At 42.1% G+C, this 20,513-nt stretch overlaps 1 protein-coding gene across 5 annotated transcripts in view; it reads right to left on the minus strand.

Moving 5' to 3' along the window:
- ADGRG2 (adhesion G protein-coupled receptor G2) overlaps positions 1 to 20,513 on the minus strand; it is a 154,791-nt gene that overhangs the window by 84,299 nt on the left and 49,979 nt on the right. For 4 of the 5 annotated variants that reach the window (XM_075196536.1, XM_075196535.1, XM_075196532.1 and 1 more), the window contains 2 exons: positions 15,489 to 15,518; positions 528 to 578 (listed from right to left, as the gene is read on the minus strand). In XM_075196536.1, the coding sequence (XP_075052637.1) occupies positions 528 to 578; positions 15,489 to 15,518 (81 nt within the window). The remainder of the gene's footprint in view (positions 1 to 527; positions 579 to 15,488; positions 15,519 to 20,513) is intronic. The other variant, XM_075196534.1, reaches the window with a different exon arrangement.

Here is a 20,513-nt window from a genome sequence, read left to right on the forward strand (position 1 = left end):
TTATGTGAATTTCGGCAAATGCGGGAGCTTTGCCTACTCTTCCGGGAGTCCGTGAGGACTCCCCGAAATTCGGGAGCCTCCCGGGAATTCTGGGAGAGTAGGCAAGTATGCTTATGCCCCTTAACAACTGGTGTAAGAATCATGCTTTTTCTAGTGCTTTTTCAACGCTTGTAAAAACATGTAAATGGATAAGGGAAAGAAACTTTTTGACCATTACCCACTTGCACTTGCTGCCAGGAGCGTTTGCTATACAGCAGCGTATTTTGGATGCTGCCTACTCTATTTACTTGCATTCACTACAAGTAAACACACTGGGGTCAATAGAATGTCCTCTATTGATTCCACTGTGCTCCCGACTGCAAATGCAAGCACTGGCTACCACTAGCATGCAATGCAACTGGCATTTTCTTAATGCCAGTGGGTAACCAGTTTTAAGTGTGTTCTTTGTGACACTAATATGAGTAAGAAGCAGATAGATATAAAATTCACTGTAATTAATATAGAAATAAGTAGCATAGATTTATTACCGTCTGTAGCAGATCTTTTGTAAAACATGTGAATGTTATTGTTGTTCTGACCTGTTTCATTAAGGAATAAAAAAAGGAAAATATTAGATTTTGATTGGATAGCTAGGTTTCTGCAGATTGTTTTTTTTCTTTTGCATAATCAGATTAATTATCAAGGCTGATCACTTGAGAAAAAATAGACATTAGTAGGTTTTTGTTGATTAGGTGAACACTGCTGCAACAAGATCTTAATGCAAAAACGAACATGCCTTAATATGAAAGTTTAGGGCGTTTATGTATAAGCATATGCAGCCTAGGGGTGGCGCATGCAGCTTATTATATAAATATTATTTTTTATTTATAAAGCGCCAACATATTACGCAGAGTTGATCATTGGGGCAGTGGTAGAACTACCGCAGATGCAAGGGGTTGGGCCACTATGGGGCTCGGAGGTGAGGAAGACCGGAGTTAGGCCTGTCCACACCCTAAGACCCCCCTGGATTAGTCTTCTTTGCATGCGTAGGGGCAGGCACATGCGTAGTGAAGTCACTGCTCATACACCAGTCACTGCTGAGCTCCACTCTTGATTTAGGAGATCATGATAAAACAAATTACATACAATGACCTTGCCCAAATAAGCTTACAATCTAAGTAGAATATCAATTGTAGTTACTGTGTGTGGCTACTGTAAACCAGAATCATTATTAGTCACTAATATAGTAGCCATTTGCGACTGCCATTTTTTTATGCAGCTACTGGTTGCATGGTATGGTTTGAATGAGTAAACATGAAATATAGGGGTGTGCACCGGCCACTTTTAGTGTTTTGGGTTTTGGGTTCTGATTAGCTTGAGGTTTTGGGTTCTGATTTGTTTTGCCAAAACACCTGACGAAAGGTTTTGGTTCTGATTTAGGGTTTTGGGTTCTGATTTATTTTTAAAAAAGCATAAAAAGTCCATAAAATCCAGTTTTTTTGTTTTTTTTCACTCCTACGCTATTATTACCCTCAATAACATTCAATAATAATCATTTCCACTAATTTCCAGTCTATTCAGAACACCTCACACCTCACAATATTGTTTTTAGTCCAAAACGTTGCACCGAGGTAGCTGGATGTCTAAGCTAAGCGACACAAGTGGGAGGCACAAACACGTGGCCCATCGTAGGTCGCTGTGTAGGCTTGAATGGCCTTTTTCTGCTCCTCCATCCTCCTCCAACTGGTCTGAATTCCACTGCACAGATGGCTGCTCCTACATCCTCTGCAGCATATAGAGGGTGTAGTTCTAGCACGTCACTACCTCTTGTTTTCGATGATGACAGGGCATTTTCATTATTTTTGGATTTGGCAGCAACAGTGAACATAGTTTAATATCTGATACGCAGCTATCTGGACTGCGTAGTAGAGTGGCCCCGGTACCCAATTTGGTACCGGGGCCACAATACCTCCTTCAACTAGTCTAAATTCCACTGCACAGATGGCGGACACCGGACGCACGTCTAACACCAACATAGCTGTGCCGGTGACATGGCCTGCAGGAATATCTCTGATGGAGATAGAACTAGGCCCCAAAGAGCACATAATGCCAAAAAAAGAGTTGCAAGATGGAATTGTCCTTGGGCCCTCCCACCCACCCTGATGTTGTTGAAATAGGACATGCGCACTTTAACAAACCAATCATTTCAGCGGCAGGGCCTACCAAACTACTGTGGCTGAAATGATTGGTTTGTTTGGGCCCCCACACAAAAAAAGCTATTCATCTCTCCCTGTACAAACTAAACTGGCTCTACTGAGGCAAGATGTCGTCCTCATCCTCAGATTCCTGGCCCGCTTCAGTGTGTACTTCCTCATCCTCACACATTATCAATTCGTCCCCGCTGGACTCCACAACCACAGGTCAGTGCTGTACTTGATTGAGGTATTGATAATTCATTTTTATGAACATCATTTTTTCTACGTTTTGCGGAAGCAACCTCCTTCGCCGCTCACTGACCAGGTTCCCCGCTGCACTAAAAACTCTTTCGGAATACACACTGGAGTGTGGACAACTCAGGTAAAATAGTTTGTACAGGGGCTTCCAAACTGGCTTTTTTTCCTGCCAGTAAGAATATGGACTGTCTGACATGTCTACTTGGATGGTGTCAGCAAAGTAATCCTCCACCATTTTTTCAATTGTGACAGCATCCAATGCAGCTGCAGTAGACATGTCTGCAATGGTTAACAGGTCCTTCAGTCCGGACCAGATGTTCTCAGCATCTGTGCCAGCGGGTCTTTTAGGAAAACTGAGCTTTTTCCTCGCAGCCACAGGTGTTGAAGAAAATGAAGGAGGAGCTGTTGGCATGTCACGGTCCTCTTCAGAGGACAATCTCCTGACCAGCAGGTCTTTGCACCGTTGTAGACTTGTGTCCGCGGGAAACAGAGACACACCATACGCTTTAAACCGAGGATTGAGCGCGGTGGCTAGAATGTATACCTCTGACTTTAAAAGAGTGACCACCCTTGGATCCTGGCAAAGCGTACGAAGGGCTTCATCCACAAGAGCTACATGCTTTGTTGTATCGCAATGGTTTACCAGCTCCTCCCTCACTTTCTCCAGCTGCTTCTGCAACAGCCTGATCAGAGGAATCACCTGACTCAAGCTGGCAGTGTCGGAACTGACTTCTCGTGTGGCAAGTTCAAACGGCTGCAGAACCTTGCACAACACGGAAATCAGTCTCCAGTGCGCTTGACTCAGGCGCATCCCCACTCCTTTTCCTATGTCGTAGGTGGCTGTGTAGGCTTGAATGGCCTTTTGCTGCTCCTCCATCCTCTGCAGCATATAGAGGGTGAAGTTCCAGCGCGTCACAACCTCTTGTTTGAGGTGATGGCAGGGCAGGTTCAGACTTTTTTGATGTTGCTCGAGTCTGCGGTAGGCACTGGCTGAATGCCGAAAGTGTCCAGCAATTTTGCGGGCCACCGCAAGCATCTCCTGCACACCCCTGTCACTCTTCAGGTAATGCTGCACCACCAAATTAATGGTGTGGGCAAAACATGGGACGTGCTGGAAATTGCCCATATATAATGCCCGCACAATGTTACTGGCGTTGTCTGACACCACAAATCCCCAGGACAGTCTAAGTGGGGTAAGCCACTGTGAGATTATTTCCCTCAGTTTCTCTAAGAGGTTGTCAGCGTTGTGCCTCTTATTAAAACCTGTGATACACAATGTTGCCTGCCTTGGCACGAGCAGCCGTTGTGGAGATGCTGCTACTGATGCAGCTGCTGCGGAAGGCGATGCATCTACCCAGTGGGCTGTCACAGTCATATAGTCCTTCGTTTGCCCTGAACCACTTGTCCACATGTCCGTGGTTAAGTGGACAGTGGGTACAACCACATTTTTCAGAGCACTGAGGACACTTGTTCGTACTTCTCTGTACATCTTTGGTATCGCCTGCCTAGTGAAGTGGAATCTCGACGGGATTTGGTACCGGGGACACAATACCTCCATCAACCGTCTAAATCCCACTCCACTGATGGCGGACACCGGACGCACGTCTAACACCAACATAGCAGTTACTGCCGCAGTTATCCGCTTTGCAATAGGGTGACTACTGTCGTACTTTGTGCTCATGGCAAACGACTGTTGGACGGTCAACTGTTTGGTGAAAGACGTAGCGTTTTTATGACCTCCCCTCTGGGAAGATGGCCGACTACCAGCAGCAACAGCAGCAGCGGCAGTAGTAGGCGTACCGCTGCAGGATTCCTCGGATGAATCCCGGATTGAAGAGGACTCAGTCTGGCTGGTGACATGGCCTGCAGGACTAAATCTGATGGAGATCGTGGAGGAAGTTGACGAGGAGGGTGTTGGTGGTGTGTATCCAACAGGACCAAGGGATTTAGGTGTCCCTGGACTGATGACGGTCCTAGCCCCAGTTCCTGAACTAATCACTGAACTATGAAGGTTATTCAGGTGACGTATAAGGGAGGATGTCCCTAGGTGGCCAAGATCCTTACCCCTGCTTATTTGAGCTTTACATAAGCTACATATGGCCATACATTTGTTATCCGGATTGGGATAAAAATAACTCCAGACCGAAGAGGTGCATTTCTTGGTCTTCTGACCAGGCATGACAATGGGCTTTTTCATCCCATGGACATCAACTTTTTCCCCCCCTGGTGCCTCATTTAAAATAACCACATCAGCATCCTCCTCGTCAAGTTCCTCCTCAGCGCCAGCTACATCAATAGCCTCCTCCCGGTGTACAACATTGACACCTTGATTATCCAAATCTGGATCTACACTGTGGGTGATCCTTCCAGCATATGCAGAAGGTGTGCTGCAAATGGTGGATGGAGTCACCTCTTCCCATACAGTGATGGGAAGGTCAGGCTTCGCAACCACCAACACCCTTGGACTCGCCTTGGGGATTTGTGATGTCATCTGTTTAGAAGGCAGAGTTGTTTGCTGTGTTGTTGCTGACAGCATAACTCTTAAAATTTTTTGAGGGGGAGGGAGGAGGAGGGCTTAGATCCTTGGGTGAAGCTGAACCTCTAGTCCTGAACATGGGCCAGGGCCTAAGCCGTTCCTTGCCACTCCGTGTCGTAAATGGCATATTGGCAAGTTTACGTTTCTCCTCAGATGTTTTCAATTTTCTTTTTTTGCTAATTTTAGTGAACTTTGGGTTTTTGGATTTTACATGCCCTCTACTAGGAGATTGGGCATCGCCCTTGCCAGACGACGTTGATGGCATTTCATCGTCTATGTCATGACTAGTGGCAGCAGCTTCAGCATTAGGAGGAAGTGGGTCTTGATCTTTCCCTACTTTATCCTCCAAATTTTTGTACTCCATTATATGCAGCACAAGAGAGCGTACCCCTAAACCACACACACTTTGGGACTGCTGAAACATTGAACGTAGTAATATTGATTGCAGTTCCTATTTTTTGGACTGCAGAAACAGTGAACGTAGTAATATAGATTGCAGTTCCTATTTTTTGGGACTGCTTAAACAGTGAACGTAGTAATATAGATTGCAGTTCCTATTTTTTGGACTGCTTAAACAGTGAACGTAGTAATATAGATTGCAGTTCCTATTTTTTGGACTGCTTAAACAGTGAACGTGGTAATATAGATTGCAGTTCCTATTTTTTGGGACTGCAGAAACAGTGAACGTAGTAATATTGATTGCAGTTCCTATTTTTTGGGATTGCTTAAACAGTGAACGTACGAATATAGATTGCAGTTCCTATTTTTTGGGACTGCTTAAACAGTGAACGTACTAATATAGATTGCAGTTCCTATTTTTTGGGACTGCAGAAACAGTGAACGTAGTAATATTGATTGCAGTTCCTATTTTTTGGGATTGCTTAAACAGTGAACGTACGAATATAGATTGCAGTTCCTATTTTTTGGGACTGCTTAAACAGTGAACGTAGTAATATAGATTACAGTTCCTATTTTTTGGGACTGCAGAAACAGTGAACGTAGTAATATAGATTGCAGTTCCTATTTTTTGGGACTGCAGAAACAGTGAACATAGTAATCTAGTTTGCAGTACCTATTTTTTGGGACTGCAATAATATATTGCTCTATAATATTTTTTATTTTTTTTTATTTTTTTGGGGGTATTTATTTATTTTTAATTTGTTTAAGATTTTTAGATAATTATCAAATTACTATGGACTTAGCAGAAAAAAATACAGGACAAAGGCACCACTGGACTCAGCAGGACAGACACTGGCCAAAGCACCACTGGAATCAGCAGGACAGAGCACTGGACAAAGTACTACTGGACTCAGCAGGACAGAGCACCACTTGACTAAAATAATCAGCAGGACAGAGCACTGGACAAAGTACTACTGGACTCAGCAGGACAAAGCACCACTTGACTAATAAACTAATCAGCAGGACAGAGCACAGGATCAGAAACAACCTCCCTCTTCCACTAACCACAGGGAGAATGAAGATGGCGGCCGCGAGCGGGGCATTTATGACATCCGAGTCTCGCGAGATCCGACGCCAGACTTGAATGTCATAGACTCGTTTTCGAGTCCTTGGGCAGCCGGAAGTACCCGAACAGTGCTCGGATCCCGTCGGATCCTCACTGTTTGGGTGGGCTCGGATTAGCAAAATCCAAGCCCGCTCATCTCTAATGAAATATAAACTAGTCTTTGCATAAATCTTGAGACAGTCAGCTACTGAACCTTCATCTGGAGAAGGTTCTCTCTTTTGTGCTACTTGGGCATGTTTGTGGTCATTCACCAGCTTGGAGTAGCAAAGTACCCAGTATATTTCTTTGGCATCATGCTCACTGCTTGACACACACAGCCAAGACACTTGTTCCCCATTATTGCTGGAGTTGTGGCAACAGCTGCTATCATTGAGGAGGCCTCGGACATCACCACAGGAGAAAGAAATATGGCAACAAAAATGACAGTTAAAATCACTGGGTCCAGCAGCTGAACTTCGATGGCGTTTCAGCAGATCTTCAACAAACATGTCCTTGTTGTGATGACACTCATCTGTGATACTCTATAATTTCCCACTGCCTACACAAATTTGTAACGGCTTTATATGTGTGAATTGTGAAAGAGGTAGGACACAGATGATATAAAGTGCAGCCATCGCTAACTGCCATTCACATTCCACTAGGTGGGGCCACAAGAAATGGCTGCATAGGGGCCCAAGATTCCTCTATACAGCCCTGCTCATACCACCTGCAGAAACAGTAAACTATCGACACATTGGGAGGGAATATAATATAATAAAAATAACTAATAGGATGACAGTTATAGATGATGTCTTTCTATTATGATTATTTCACCTACAACTGTTATCCTATTAAGGATGATTTCATATAGAACTGTTAGCCTATTAAGAATTTTATTTATGTTATTTCCACTCTATCTGCACTGTTACTTTGCAGGGTCTTTGCTAGTGCAGCTGCTTGGGGTGCAGCTTTTTCTCTGCATTGCTTGCAAAATCAGTATTTTGTCTGCATCTGATGGCTATGATGAGGTCAGTAGAGATGAGCACTTTGGCAGCAATTCAAATCACAAAGAGATTTGACTAATTTCAATACTAATACAGTTGGCAAAATTGCTGACATCTAGTGAGTATAGCATACTTGCTGATTCTCCCGGAATGTCTGGGAGACTCCTGAATTCCGTAATTTTTGACAGGCCCCCCACGGTAAAATGATGCGTTTGCGCCATTGCACGGCGCCCCAGAATAGCCTAAATTGTTCTGCAGTCAGCAGGGATATAGTATGAGCCCACAGGATAAGTTATTCATTTGGATCGCCACCAGGGTCGGTTTATAAAGCCACCAGAGATTTGGGGTCTGCATAGTAAACTTTGGAGTGGGCAACAGAGGTTTGAACATAAGCTGCAAGGCAATGTATCTCTCTACTACAGCGGCCAATTCCTCTAATGTCTGGAGGTCTGCCTGCAGTGCTCACCTTTATAGCCAACGGTCCATACCTCAGATAAGATGATCGATAGCCTGAATTTCGATTATTCTAACGGCAGTGTTCTTTTCTGGCTGCAACCACTTTTTAACTGTTTTACAAAGTTCAGCAAGCTGAGCACGAACCAGCAAATCTTTGGACAGTCTCCACTCATGATACCGTTGGGCTTCGCCCACTCTGGTGACTCCAATCCACGCCAGGATAGTGGTTTTCAGCTGCTGATGGTTCCCAGCCTGGTCCTTGTCCAGGTTTCTATAGGTACGCTGAACTTCCCCCGAAAGATAGGAAGCTAGATGTAGCCCAACTCTCAGGTGGCGTCACGTTCAAACGCTACAAGATAGCATTCCCACAGGGAAATATCAAAACTCCTCTGTACAGGGTTTTTTTTTGGACCACATCCAACTCACAACTTAGTGTATCAGCAGTTGTTGCACTACAATAAACAGCAGTTTTTAAAACTTTTGCTCTTGAAAGCCAAACAGGTGCTTTTGCAACCCACACAGGAAAATAGCAAAACCTTTTTTTCTTTTTTTTATTGCACAAGGTTTTTCTTGGACCACACCCAACACACAGCTAAATGGATTAACACTGTGTGCCTACAATAACTAGTATTTATTGAAACTTTTTTTTTGCAAAACAGACGGCTGCTTCCCAAATCACCAGTTTATTGCTTTTTCTCTGCCTCTCCACAGACAATAATGTTTTGCTTTCTCTGCAAAACAGCAATTTTTCCCCACTGCAACTTACAACTGTATAACAGTTTGTTACTTGATAGCATACTTGCCAACTCTCCCGGAATGTCCGGGAGACTCCCGCATTTTGTGAGAGTCTCCCGGACTCCCAGGCGAGTGTGGCAATCTCCCGAATTCTGCCCACTTCACTAGGAAGTGCCCACTTCCTAGTGAAGTGGGCAGAATTAGATCCCAAAGGCCGCGATTCCCGGTGAATCGCGGTGTTTGGCCCCGCCCCCTGCTGTCAAATGACGCTTGCATCATGACATCATAGGGGGGGACCAAAATGACGCGATTTTGGACTTCCCACCCCTCTCACGCCCCCCTCCACTGCCTGGCTCCCGGAAGGGAGCTGAAGAAAGTAGGCAAGTATGCTTGATAGTGGTATTGAACATATTTCACTCACCACCATTGCATCTGGTTGGTTGGATGGACAGCAGGATCTAGCTGTCCTCTGTAATCACACAATAACACCACTGTGAAATTGACATCCGGCAGATGACAGACACAAACAACTTCTTGCTTGTAAAAACTGTGCTTTTTATAGTTCACATCACAAGCAACACCACAGACAGGGTGACAAGAGGAGACCCTCGTGCTAGCTAGACATAGTTCATCTACCTAGTCACTGGCCAACTAGTTGGCATTGGTTACCCAAGCACTACAAACCAATCAAAGAAAACAACAAACCAATTACACCCATGTGGTACACCTGTGTGTTTGTTTGCTGCATGAGAAACAAAGGAGGGAATTTAACCTTGTCGCAGCCTGTTCCTGCAGACTCCTTGGGGTTTTACCTATCCCTATACAAGAGAGGTATGGCAAATAAGCCTCTTTGTCATAAAAGCTTCAAACACACAAAAGAGATGCATGCAATAAAGATAGTTCCAATTTCCTTTTACTCTTATGGTTAACTTAAAACATAAAAGAAGCTAAATCAAATACTAATTAGGTGAAAATGGAAATGTAAAATTCAATAAAGGGTGCAGTCCTAAAGTGGAAGTAGGGTGCTCTTTGATGTGACTTCTTTACTGTTTCCACCCTGTGCATTTTCTGAAGCCATGGACTGGGTATGCACCTTGAACTTTGCTTGGTGGACAGTTAGCCACATATACAATGCACAAAAGCACCATGAATACACAGTTTATGCAGTTTGTAACAAATGACCTTTAGTAATCCTCATCTTCTCACTTCCTTCAAATCACATTTCTTTTACTGTTTGGCTATAGTACAGCAAGATGAAAAAGCTGAAAGACTAGCAGGGCAAACAGCATTAAAAAACTAGTAAATAAATGAAAAAATCTGTTCATTTCCATTGATAAATCATACTGCTTATAATCAAAAATAGCCACAATTAACTGTGGATTATCCTGGCAATATGATGCCATCTCTAATGCTTACAGTTTTCCCAGTCACAAACAGGGGCTGCGGATAATCAGTGCCTCCTAATGATTATATTCCTAAACTCTAAACCCATGATGCAGCAGGATAAACAGAAGTAATGTGAATAGCCACATAAACAGTTTTATTACACTTAGGACTCAAGAGGTACCGGAGACAATGCCCCCTTAGTACCATAAGCTATTGGATATATTAATGATGATATCAAGCCAAATTTTTAAAGCGAGTAAGGCAAGTCTAAACAAATTAAGGGGGTGGTAGAAATGTAAAAGTAGGCAGTGCTATGGGGAGACTTTCACTTCTGCAGTCATGGAGCAACATCTATAAAGTAGTTTACAGTCTGCACAAACAGTCTATGAGAATGCACAATGGGGACTTATATATATGCACTTTGAAATAGAGATGGGCGAATCTGCCTGAACTTTAGGTATCCGAGTACCGAGCTCTCCCGCCTATTCGGAATTCAAAACGTCATTGTGATGTCGTTGGATCTCGGAGCTCGGTTCTCGTGATGTTTCAAATGCATAAATATCTGCCTCCACAGCAATCCAGTGCCATTTGACAGAGGGAGAGAGAAGGGTTAGGTCGCAGCATTAGAGCCGGGAGAGAACAGTTATTACAGCACTTATTACAGCACTTATTACAGTAGGAAGAGAGCAGTTATTAGATCAGGAAGAGAGGATGATAGAGGAGGCATTTTTGCAAACATTACAAACTGTTTGGGGTGTCATATTCCCTCCTAAAGAAACTATTTTCTGCCTGCAGAAATAGTAATATACCAGCAGTATATATTTCTGAATTTGCACTACAAGTGCTTGGGGTGTCAGATATTCCCCAGTCCTAAAAAAGCAATTTTCTAGTGTTGAAATTACTATATACCAGCAGTATATATTTCTGAATTTGCACTACAAGTGCTTGGGGTGTCAGATATTCCCCTCTTTGAAAAAAAACTAATTTTCTGGTGCTGAAATTATTATATACCAGCACTATATATTTCTGAATTTGCACTACAAGTGCTTTGGGTCTCATTAAAATGGATTCACAGCAGTCCACATATGAGCAGGATCAGCAAGCAGCTGCTGGCACCAGTCCTGATGGTAGTCTTCCCTGTACATCATCTGGTAAAGCCTCTGTAAAAGTACATATTCTTTTTAAGTCAGGGAAAAAAACACACCAAAAAAAACCTTTTACCGTGTTGAAGAGAAAAAGAGCTGTAACTGATGAAAAGTTAACTGCCGAGAAAAAAGAAATTGCCAACATGCCATTCTACACACGCATTGGCAAAGAAAGAATGAGGCCTTCGCCTTTCTCTATTAGTGTGAGATCTAAAAATGTTACAAAGCCTTCTTCTTGTAAGGTCACTCGTGACCAAGCAAGACCAAGTAATTTGGAGTCCAAAAGTGGTGCATAACTACTGTTACATGTGAAAACCGAGCTGCAAGAAAGCAGTAAGGCATTAGAGGAAAATGTATGCTCAGAGTCAGAAATGACACCAATCCCTGAGGAGAGTCCATCCACGAGTGGTATGTGTAATCCTGACCATTCTGATAGTGTAGCCATAAAGAAGGGCCCTTTCAGCATTTCTGCTGATGTGTGCCTGCACAGCCCGAGTGTAGCTGGTGATACACTAATTGAGGATGCCACTTTTGAATTCGAAGAGGATGAGGTGGAGATTTGTGTAGGCGACGAGGGCACTAATGAGGATTTTGATGAGGATGAGGTTGTTTGTGTAAGTCCTGCACCAGTGGCAGCAGTTCTGGCATGTGACAAGAAAAAGGCCATTGTCATACCTGGGCATAAAACAAAAAAATCCACTTCTTATGTGTGGAATTACTTCTACCCAAATCCTGACAACAGTTGTATAGCCATTTGTAGCGTAGGCCAAGCCACAGTCAGTCAAGGGAGGGACCTTAACCATCTTGGTAACTCATCCATGTTACGCCATTTGACGAGAGTTCATGGCAAGGTTTTGGGAAAAGCTGAAATTTATGGCAAAAAAATAACAAGCACTCCATCATCAGCTAGGACCCTTCTGTCACCTAAATCCCGACGGCTGCAATCTACACCCACAACACCGTCCTCATCAATATCCTCAGTAGTGATGGGAGTTAGCCCTGCATCCCACTTGGTAAGGCTCGATCACTCCTGCACTATAATTGATTCCTCTGAAGAATGTTTAAGCGTTAGTCCCACTGCTGCTGCTGTTACTGCTGCTGGGGGTGAATCTTCCTCCCATAAGAAGGCCAAGAAAAAGAGCACTACTACTTTACAACAATTAACCATGAAACAATCTTTTGTTAGAGGAGGCAAATATGACAGCAGTCACCCAGTCGCCAAGCAGATCACAGACACCATGGCTACTATGCTAGTGTTAGATATGCGTCCAATATCCACAATAAATGCAGCTGGTTTTTCACAGTTAATTGATGTTATGTGTCCCCGTTACAAAATGCTATCACAACACCATTTTTCCTGTAAAGCTATTCCGCAACTATACCAAAAAGTTTGTAAAAATGTAGTAATTGTGCTCAAAAATGCCATTCTGCCCACTGTACACTTAACCACAGATATGTGGACAAGTGGAAGTGGGCAAACCAAATACTATATGACTGTGACAGCCCACTGGGTTGGTCATTCGCCTATACCAGCAGGAACAGCAGCAGCATGTACACCACTACTTAACATTGTCACAGGCAGGCTACTTTTTGTATCATCGGCTTCACTAACAGGCATAGAGCTGATAATTTGTTACGAAAACTAAGGGATGTCATTAATACATGGCTTCTACTACTTGGACTCTCTCCAGGATATGTCACTTCTGATAACGCCAACAACATAGTGCGAGCATTACAGCTGGGTGAATTCCATCACATTCCCTGTTTTGCTCACACAATAAACTTGGTGGTGCAAAGCTTCCTGAGAAATAACCGTGAGGTGCAGGAGATGCTTTCGGTGGCCCGTAAAATTTCGGGACATTTCCGGCATTCTGCCACAGCATGTAGGCGATTGCAGCAGCTCGAAGAACAATTTAACTTGCACTGCCACCAACTTAAGCAAGAGGTGTTGACAAGGTGGAATTCCACCCTGTACATGCTTCAGAGGATGGAGGAACAGCGCAAAGCCATCCAAGCGTATTGCACACGTCATGACATTGGGAAAGGAGGGGGAATCTATTTCACTCTTGCACAGTGGGGAATCCTTTCTGTGCTGTGCAAGGTGCTGAAACCATTTGAAGTTGTGACGTGTGAAGTGAGTTCAGACTCTGCTAGCTTGAGCCAAGTCATTCCCTTAATTCGACTATTGGAAAAGCAGCTTGACAAACTGAAGGAGGAGATGAAAGAAAGCAATTCCGCAAAGTATGTTGACCTTGTAGATCACAAGTACTTAATTTGCTTCGCAATGATCCAAGAGTCATTAAAATCTTGAACTCGGATCACTACGTTTTGGCGACTGTGCTTGATCCTAGGTTTAAGACCTACATTGATTCTTTGCTTCAAAATGACCGAGATGTGAACCTTTGCAAGGAGCTATTGGTCAGCAAGTTGTCCGCTGAACTGGGCCTTGGCTTGACGACGTCTCCTACTTCAGTTTCTCAAGCAGCTGCTGCTCGGAAAAAATTTAACTTATCAAAGCGAAGCAGGGATGACGCAGGGGGCAGACCACAACAGTTTGACATCTGCGCTGGTTTGAAAGATTTTACCAAAAAATGTGTGACCTTGCCCATAACTCCATCCAATCCTACTATTAACATGCAAAGGATGGTGGATTATTTTCAAGAGGTAATTGATATGGAAATGTCAGACAGTCCCTTTCCTTACTGGGAAGAAAAACAAGCCATTTGGAAACCCATGTACAAACTTGCTTTGCAATACCTAAGCTGCCCAGCCTCCAGTGTGTACTCTGAAAGAGTATTCAGCACAGCCGGGAACCTTGTCAGTGATCGACGTAGGAGGTTACTTCCAAAAAATGTGGAAAAGATGATGTTCATCATAATGAACTACATCTTCCAGGAGGAAGGCCTTTACCATCAAAGACATCCAAGTACTGACAGTTCTCTAATGGCGGATTCCAGCGGAGATGAATTAATAGTCTGTGATGATGATGTACACACTGATGAGGGTGAGGATGATGCCGAAGATGATGACAACAACATCTTTTAAAACTTTCACTCTAAAGGTAGGGTGTAATCTACCCCCAAACAGGAAAAGGACTTGGGGCATTTCTATTTAACGTACAGTCTTTAAAGGCTGCTGTTTTGTCAATTTCACTACAAGTGTAGGGTGTCATACACAGACAGACACCAAACTGCCTTTGTCCATTTCTATTTTATTGTACAGTCTATGCAGGCTGGGTTTTTTTCTATTTAACTACAAGTGGAGGGTGTGAGATACAGACAGACACCAAACTGCCTGTGTCCATTTCTATTTTATTGTACAGTCTATGCAGGCTGTTTTTTTTTATATTTAACTACAAGTGGAGGGTGTGAGATACAGACAGACACTAAACTGCCTTTGTCCATTTCTATTTTATTGTGCAGTCTATGCAGGCTGTTTTTTTTTCTATTTAACTATAAGTGTAGGGTGTAATATACACCCAAAGACGATGGCTACATTGCCAATAGTCAAACATGGAGAGGAAGACAAGCAGGCTTGTCTGTTAAATTTGCAGGCAAGTGTTAGAATTAATGACGGCTTACCAGGGATTAAACTGTATTTTTCCTAATTTGCACTAATAAGGTTTGGGTGTACACTAGAGCCAAACAGAAAAGATGCTTTGGGCATTTCTATTGATCGTACCGTGTTTGCAGGCTGCTTTTTTTCTATTTAACTATAACTGTAGTGTGTAATATACAGATAGACACCAAACTGCCTTTTTTGCTCTGAATTTCGATCGCTCTTTTTAATGTGTTGTCGGCAGCGCTCATTGACATTTATTAGCTGTAGAATTACCTCACTTATCCAAGAAACAGATGGAGCACTAAATTATGTTATTTTAGCCAAAAAAATACGTAATTTTTTAACAAATTGCAAAACAAAACCAAACGAAACCAAAACCAAAACACGCAAGGGCGGTTTTGCCAAAACCAAAACCAAAACACGAAGGTAATCCAGATCCAAAACCAAAACCAAAACACGGGGCTCAGTGACCATCTCTACTATGAAATAACATAGGTCTATTTGTGGCTAAAATGTGTACTGAGCACCAATAATTTTCCCAGTTTGTATATGACCTCTACTGCATCGTAGGCAGTCTTTTCATGTATGGAGATTAATAAAATTCTGGTAGCTGTTAAAAGTGGCTAGGCAATAATGGTTGTTAATTTTATGTTAGCAATCTATAGTTTGCTGATATGGGATAGATTTATAACATTTTTGAAACATGATTTGTGGTTAGAGAAAACTTACCAGAAGATAGGATTCCTGGTGTCTTTTTTGCTGTAGAGAAATGAAAAAACATGTTTTAGCTGCATATCATACAAAGTACACCTTCCACAATGATGCCAACATCAGAACAAGGTTACCACAAGAGGGCACCATTTGCTTTCTTATATTGTAATCTCCACCTTTATACTAGAGCACATTAAACCCTAATATTTGTTAGAATTCAAACTGGACTGGTTTATTTAGCTAGCCAGTAAAGAACTAGCCATAAGGGGCCTGAGTCATTAAGGAGAGCAAACCATAAAAAAAGAGTAACTTTACACCTGGGCAAAAACCATGTTGCATTGGAGGGAGAGGTAAATTTAAAATGTGGGGACAGATTTATACTTGGGATAGGGCATGTCCTAGATCAACTTTAAATTTCAGTGTAAAAATAAAGCTATCAAGTATTTATGTGCTACATGAAAAAACAGCCAGCATTTAACTTATGTGCAAAATATTAAACTTATTTGCACCCATTGCATTGTAACATGGCTTCTCCCGGAGAACATTTACTAATTTTTTTGCCTTACTTTCTTTTAATGACTCAGGCCCAAGATGTTTAGGACAACAGAGAAACATCTGGGGAAATATGGTACTAGTATTTAAGGTAGAATGCCACTCTGCAGCAATTTCCTATATACTTACTATTGGAAATGGTTACTTAAGTGTTGTGGACACATAAAATATGTCATATGGTTACTTAAGTGTTACGGGTTTCAAAATAAGAAATGTGCTAATATATTTTTCTGTAGTGAGGGTTTTCCTTCTGTTACACTGGTACAGTTATGATTTTTTAAATTGTAACTGGGTAAGCAGAGAATAAGTGCTGGCTGAAAAAAACTACAGCTTCCACGATCCCTCATTAAGCTGACATGATACTGCAGTCCCTTATTTCTATTACTTCAAATGAGTCACCTCAGTGTAGCTGGTCTGCTGAGCAGGATTTTGCCAAGCATGAGGGCAGTGTTTCTCTCCACGGTGGCTTAGTGGTTAGCACTTCTGCCTAACAGCACTGGGGTCATGAGTTCAATTGGCCTTATCTGTGTGGAGTTTGTATGTTCTCCCCGTGTTTGCGTGAGTTTCCTCCGGTGGCTCCGGTGTCCTCCTACACTTCAAAAACATACTCATAGGTTAATTGGCTGCTAGCAAATTGACCCTAGTCTGTGTGTCTGTCTGTGTCTGTGTGTGTGTTAGGGAATTTAGACTGTAAACCCCAATGGGGCAGGGACTGATGTGAGTGAGTTCTCTATACAGCGCTGTGCAATTAGTGGCGCTATATAAATAAATGGTGAGGATGATGATAATCCTCAAATGTGACCAGCAGCTAAGACAACAAATGGGAATTATATAACTCGCCCCTGTACCAATTTAGGCAGGACAGTCATGATTCTTGAGGACTGTCTGGCTGTATGACAGTCAGAATATTGGTGGAGTGTCCCGAGTCAGGGGTGTAACAGTTCATCACTGGGACCTAGAGCAAAATTTGGAGGTGGTCCAGAGATGCTGGTCCATCACCCCAAGGCCACCACTCTGCTCTTCTTAGCATGCAATGGATCCTGCAGGAGAGCAAAGCATAAAAACTAATAACTTTGCAAAACTGGGCAAAACCATATTGCATTGGAGGGGGAGGTAAATGGTAAATATGGAGACAGATTTATAGTTGGGATAGAGCATGTCCTAGATCAACTTTAAATTTTAGTATAAAAATAAAGCTATGAAGTATTTGTGTGCTAGATGAAAAAACTGCCAGTATTTAACTTATGTGAAAAATAATAAACTAATTTGCACCCCTTGCAATGTAACATGGTTTGTCCCAGAGAACATTTATTCCTTTTTTCTTTGCCTTACTTTCCCTAATGACTCAAGCTCGCTAACTGATCCAAGTCACAAAAGGTAAATGTTGGGATGTTCCTTCTTCTGGAACCCTGGACCATTCATTACATGCTATCATCATGTCAACTTCAAGAAAAAAAAAGTAGAAAAATAGTATACTTGCTTCTACATTAAACACACAGAAAATCAAATTGCCATGTGTTCCACAACAACTCAACAGAGATCAGATATTGTTATAATATAAAAGTTTGTGATGTGTACTGTTAGCAAGTGGGATGATGATAAGAATGTGTTTGGTATTGTTTTCCTTAATAAACTAAGACCATAAAAACACAGACAAAACATTCAATAATATAAAGCATGAAGTATAACCAACTGCTGAGAAATAAGCAACTCAGTTTTCTTAGGCTTCACCATTTTCCAAGTGAGTCATTCAACCCCGTTCTGAAAAACATGAGTTTCCAGTTCTCTGTGTGGTGTTGCCTGTCTAGTTCTGACTTTCCTGTCTATATATATATATAATATGGTACTAGGAAGGTCCCAGAGGATGCAGACTAGACCAATATTATGTAGAGCAGTAAAGCAGCGTTTAAACACCTTTATTTTTTTTTGTTAATAGTGGTAGAAAAATTCCTTTCAGGAAATTGAAACTCACACATTCTTGTGATAATTTTATAGTTTTATCCTTTAACTGGACTTTATAATGTAAATAAAATTAGAGGGAAACCACGCAAGCCATAAAGTTAAGTGAAAGAGCCTCTATTTGACAGTAATAATACATTTTCGGACTAGGAAAACACGTTTATAATCTATCCTTGATGATATTGACTACAGCAGGAATTTTGGTCAATATATCTATCATATCGCCTGCATTAGGCTTTTGTTACATAGCTATGTAACTTAAAAAAATGCAAAAACCATGCAGAAAAAGCTGTCTCTGAATAGTTTATGGCTTAATAGACCCCTAAATCTAATTATCCAATCTCATATGAGCATTCATACAAGTTTTTACTTTATTATTTAATTTAACAAAAAGTAAGTCAACATGAAGAAGCACTGTGTGATAAAGTAAGTAACCAAGAGGTGGAATTTAATAGAGGCACATGGGGTGAATGCCTGGAGCCAGGATGCTCTGTATTGTGTGGTGGCCACAAGGATTCTATGTATTGTGTGGTAGTCACAAGATTGCTCTGTATTGTGTGGCGCTCTATATTATATGACAGTCACAAGATTGCTGTGTATTGTGTGGCAGTCACAAGGGTGCTCTCTATTATATGACAGTCACAAGGATGCTGTGTATGGTCTGTCAGTCACAAGGGAGCAGTGCAGTGGTGGAACTACCATTAGTGCAGCAGGTGCGGTGCACCGGGGCCCATGGATAAAATGGTGCCTGCTGCATGGCAGATGCAGAGGGTCGGGGGCCCTGGTTCGCTCCTCTCCGCCTCCCTGCTTCGGTGCCCACTGCTCGCCAGTTCCGCCTCTGGTGCTGTGCAGTGTGTGGCGTTCACAAGGGTGAGATGTATTGTGTGACAGATACAAGAGTGCTGTGTGGTCTTCTGTTGCTGTAGCACATCCACTTCAAGGTTGGATGTGCTGTGCATTCAGAGATGTTCGTCTGCATACCACCCATGGTTAATTGAGTTAATGTCGGCTTCTTGTCAGTTGGAACCAGACTGGCCAGTCTCTTCTGACGTCTCTCATTAACAAAGTGTTTCCCCCCACAGAATTGCTGCTCACTGGATGTTTTTTTGTTTTGAGCACCGTTCTCTGTAAACTCTAGAGACTGTTTTGTTTAAAAATCCCCAGTTGATCAGTAGTTTCTGAGGTACTCAAACAACCCGTTTGGCACCAACAATCATTCAACAGTAAAAATCACTTTTCTTCTCCATTCTGGTGTTTCGGCTGAATAACAATTGTAATTTTTGACCATGACTGCATGCATTGGGTTTCTGACACTTGATTAGATATTTGCATTAATTAGCAGATATACAGGTATACCTAATAAAGTGGACAGTGAATGTTTAATTATGTTAGGATCAATATAGATACATATTAATCCTTGAGTTGATCCTGTGGCGCTGCTGACCTCTATCTGGGTGGAAGTTTGTATAGCACAGTCATGAGTCATTCACAGTCTTGTGAAAGGCTCCGCAGCCCACACTGAGCAACAGGCAGCCTTGCAACTCGTTGCCTGTTGCTTTCCAATGATGGGACCGCCCCCTGGCAACCAAGGAAGTCTGCAGCAGCACTCATCGTTATAATATACCCCAGGCTCTCAGCCTGTAGTACACATTCTTCAAGGGGAACCTCAGAAAGATTTAAGGGGATGTGTCAATCTTTTAATATGACTCACCATGTAATAACTAATCAAAAGGAATATTTTTAAAACATTTCAATACTTAAGTAGTATCTTCGTTAAATTGTACACAGAGTTGGAGGTAGAACAAAAGGTTAAGAAACCCTATAGACTACCACCGGACATGAAACAGTTACATTTGATGTTAGAAATGTAAAGCTAGTGTTTAGAGGGCATACCCAAGAGACTTGAGTTATATAAGTCAAATTAAAACCTCATTCTTCATCATCATCATCATCATCATCATCATCATCATCATTCTGTAACTTGACCAGTTTAGATTGTGTCACACAGATATCTTGTAAGTCCCCAGACAAAAATCTGTTTGTATCTTTCAAAATACTGCAGCCCAACCGAGGAAACACTTATGTAAAATAAAATACAGCAAGTTCTTCAAGAGTTTCATAAACTCAATATTGAATTAAGAAAAATGGTTACACCCATACTACCTTACCATACGGGAATTATTCTACAAATCCGCTACCACAGGAAAAAACAAACTGAGTAATTCTACAATTTTAGCTTTTATTGTGACACTGATTGTAGTTCTTTACATGGAACCAACATTTTACAGCATGATACAAAAATAAAAACATAACTGGTTATGCACCAACAAAGAAAATATTAAGTTCAATCAATATATTGGTTTGTGCATAGAAGGCAGTAAAATAGTGTCTGTCAAGGATAGGAATATAGTCATCTCCCCCTGGACTATTTACTAAAGAGAGGTTTAAGCTGTCACACATTGCCTCCAAACCACATTTACTATAGCATGGTGTGAGGCTGAAAAGTCCAACCGTCAGCCATGTGTCTCTCCA

This window comes from Mixophyes fleayi, chromosome 2 (assembly GCF_038048845.1).
Source record: "Mixophyes fleayi isolate aMixFle1 chromosome 2, aMixFle1.hap1, whole genome shotgun sequence".
Classification (NCBI taxonomy): domain Eukaryota; kingdom Metazoa; phylum Chordata; class Amphibia; order Anura; family Limnodynastidae; genus Mixophyes; species Mixophyes fleayi.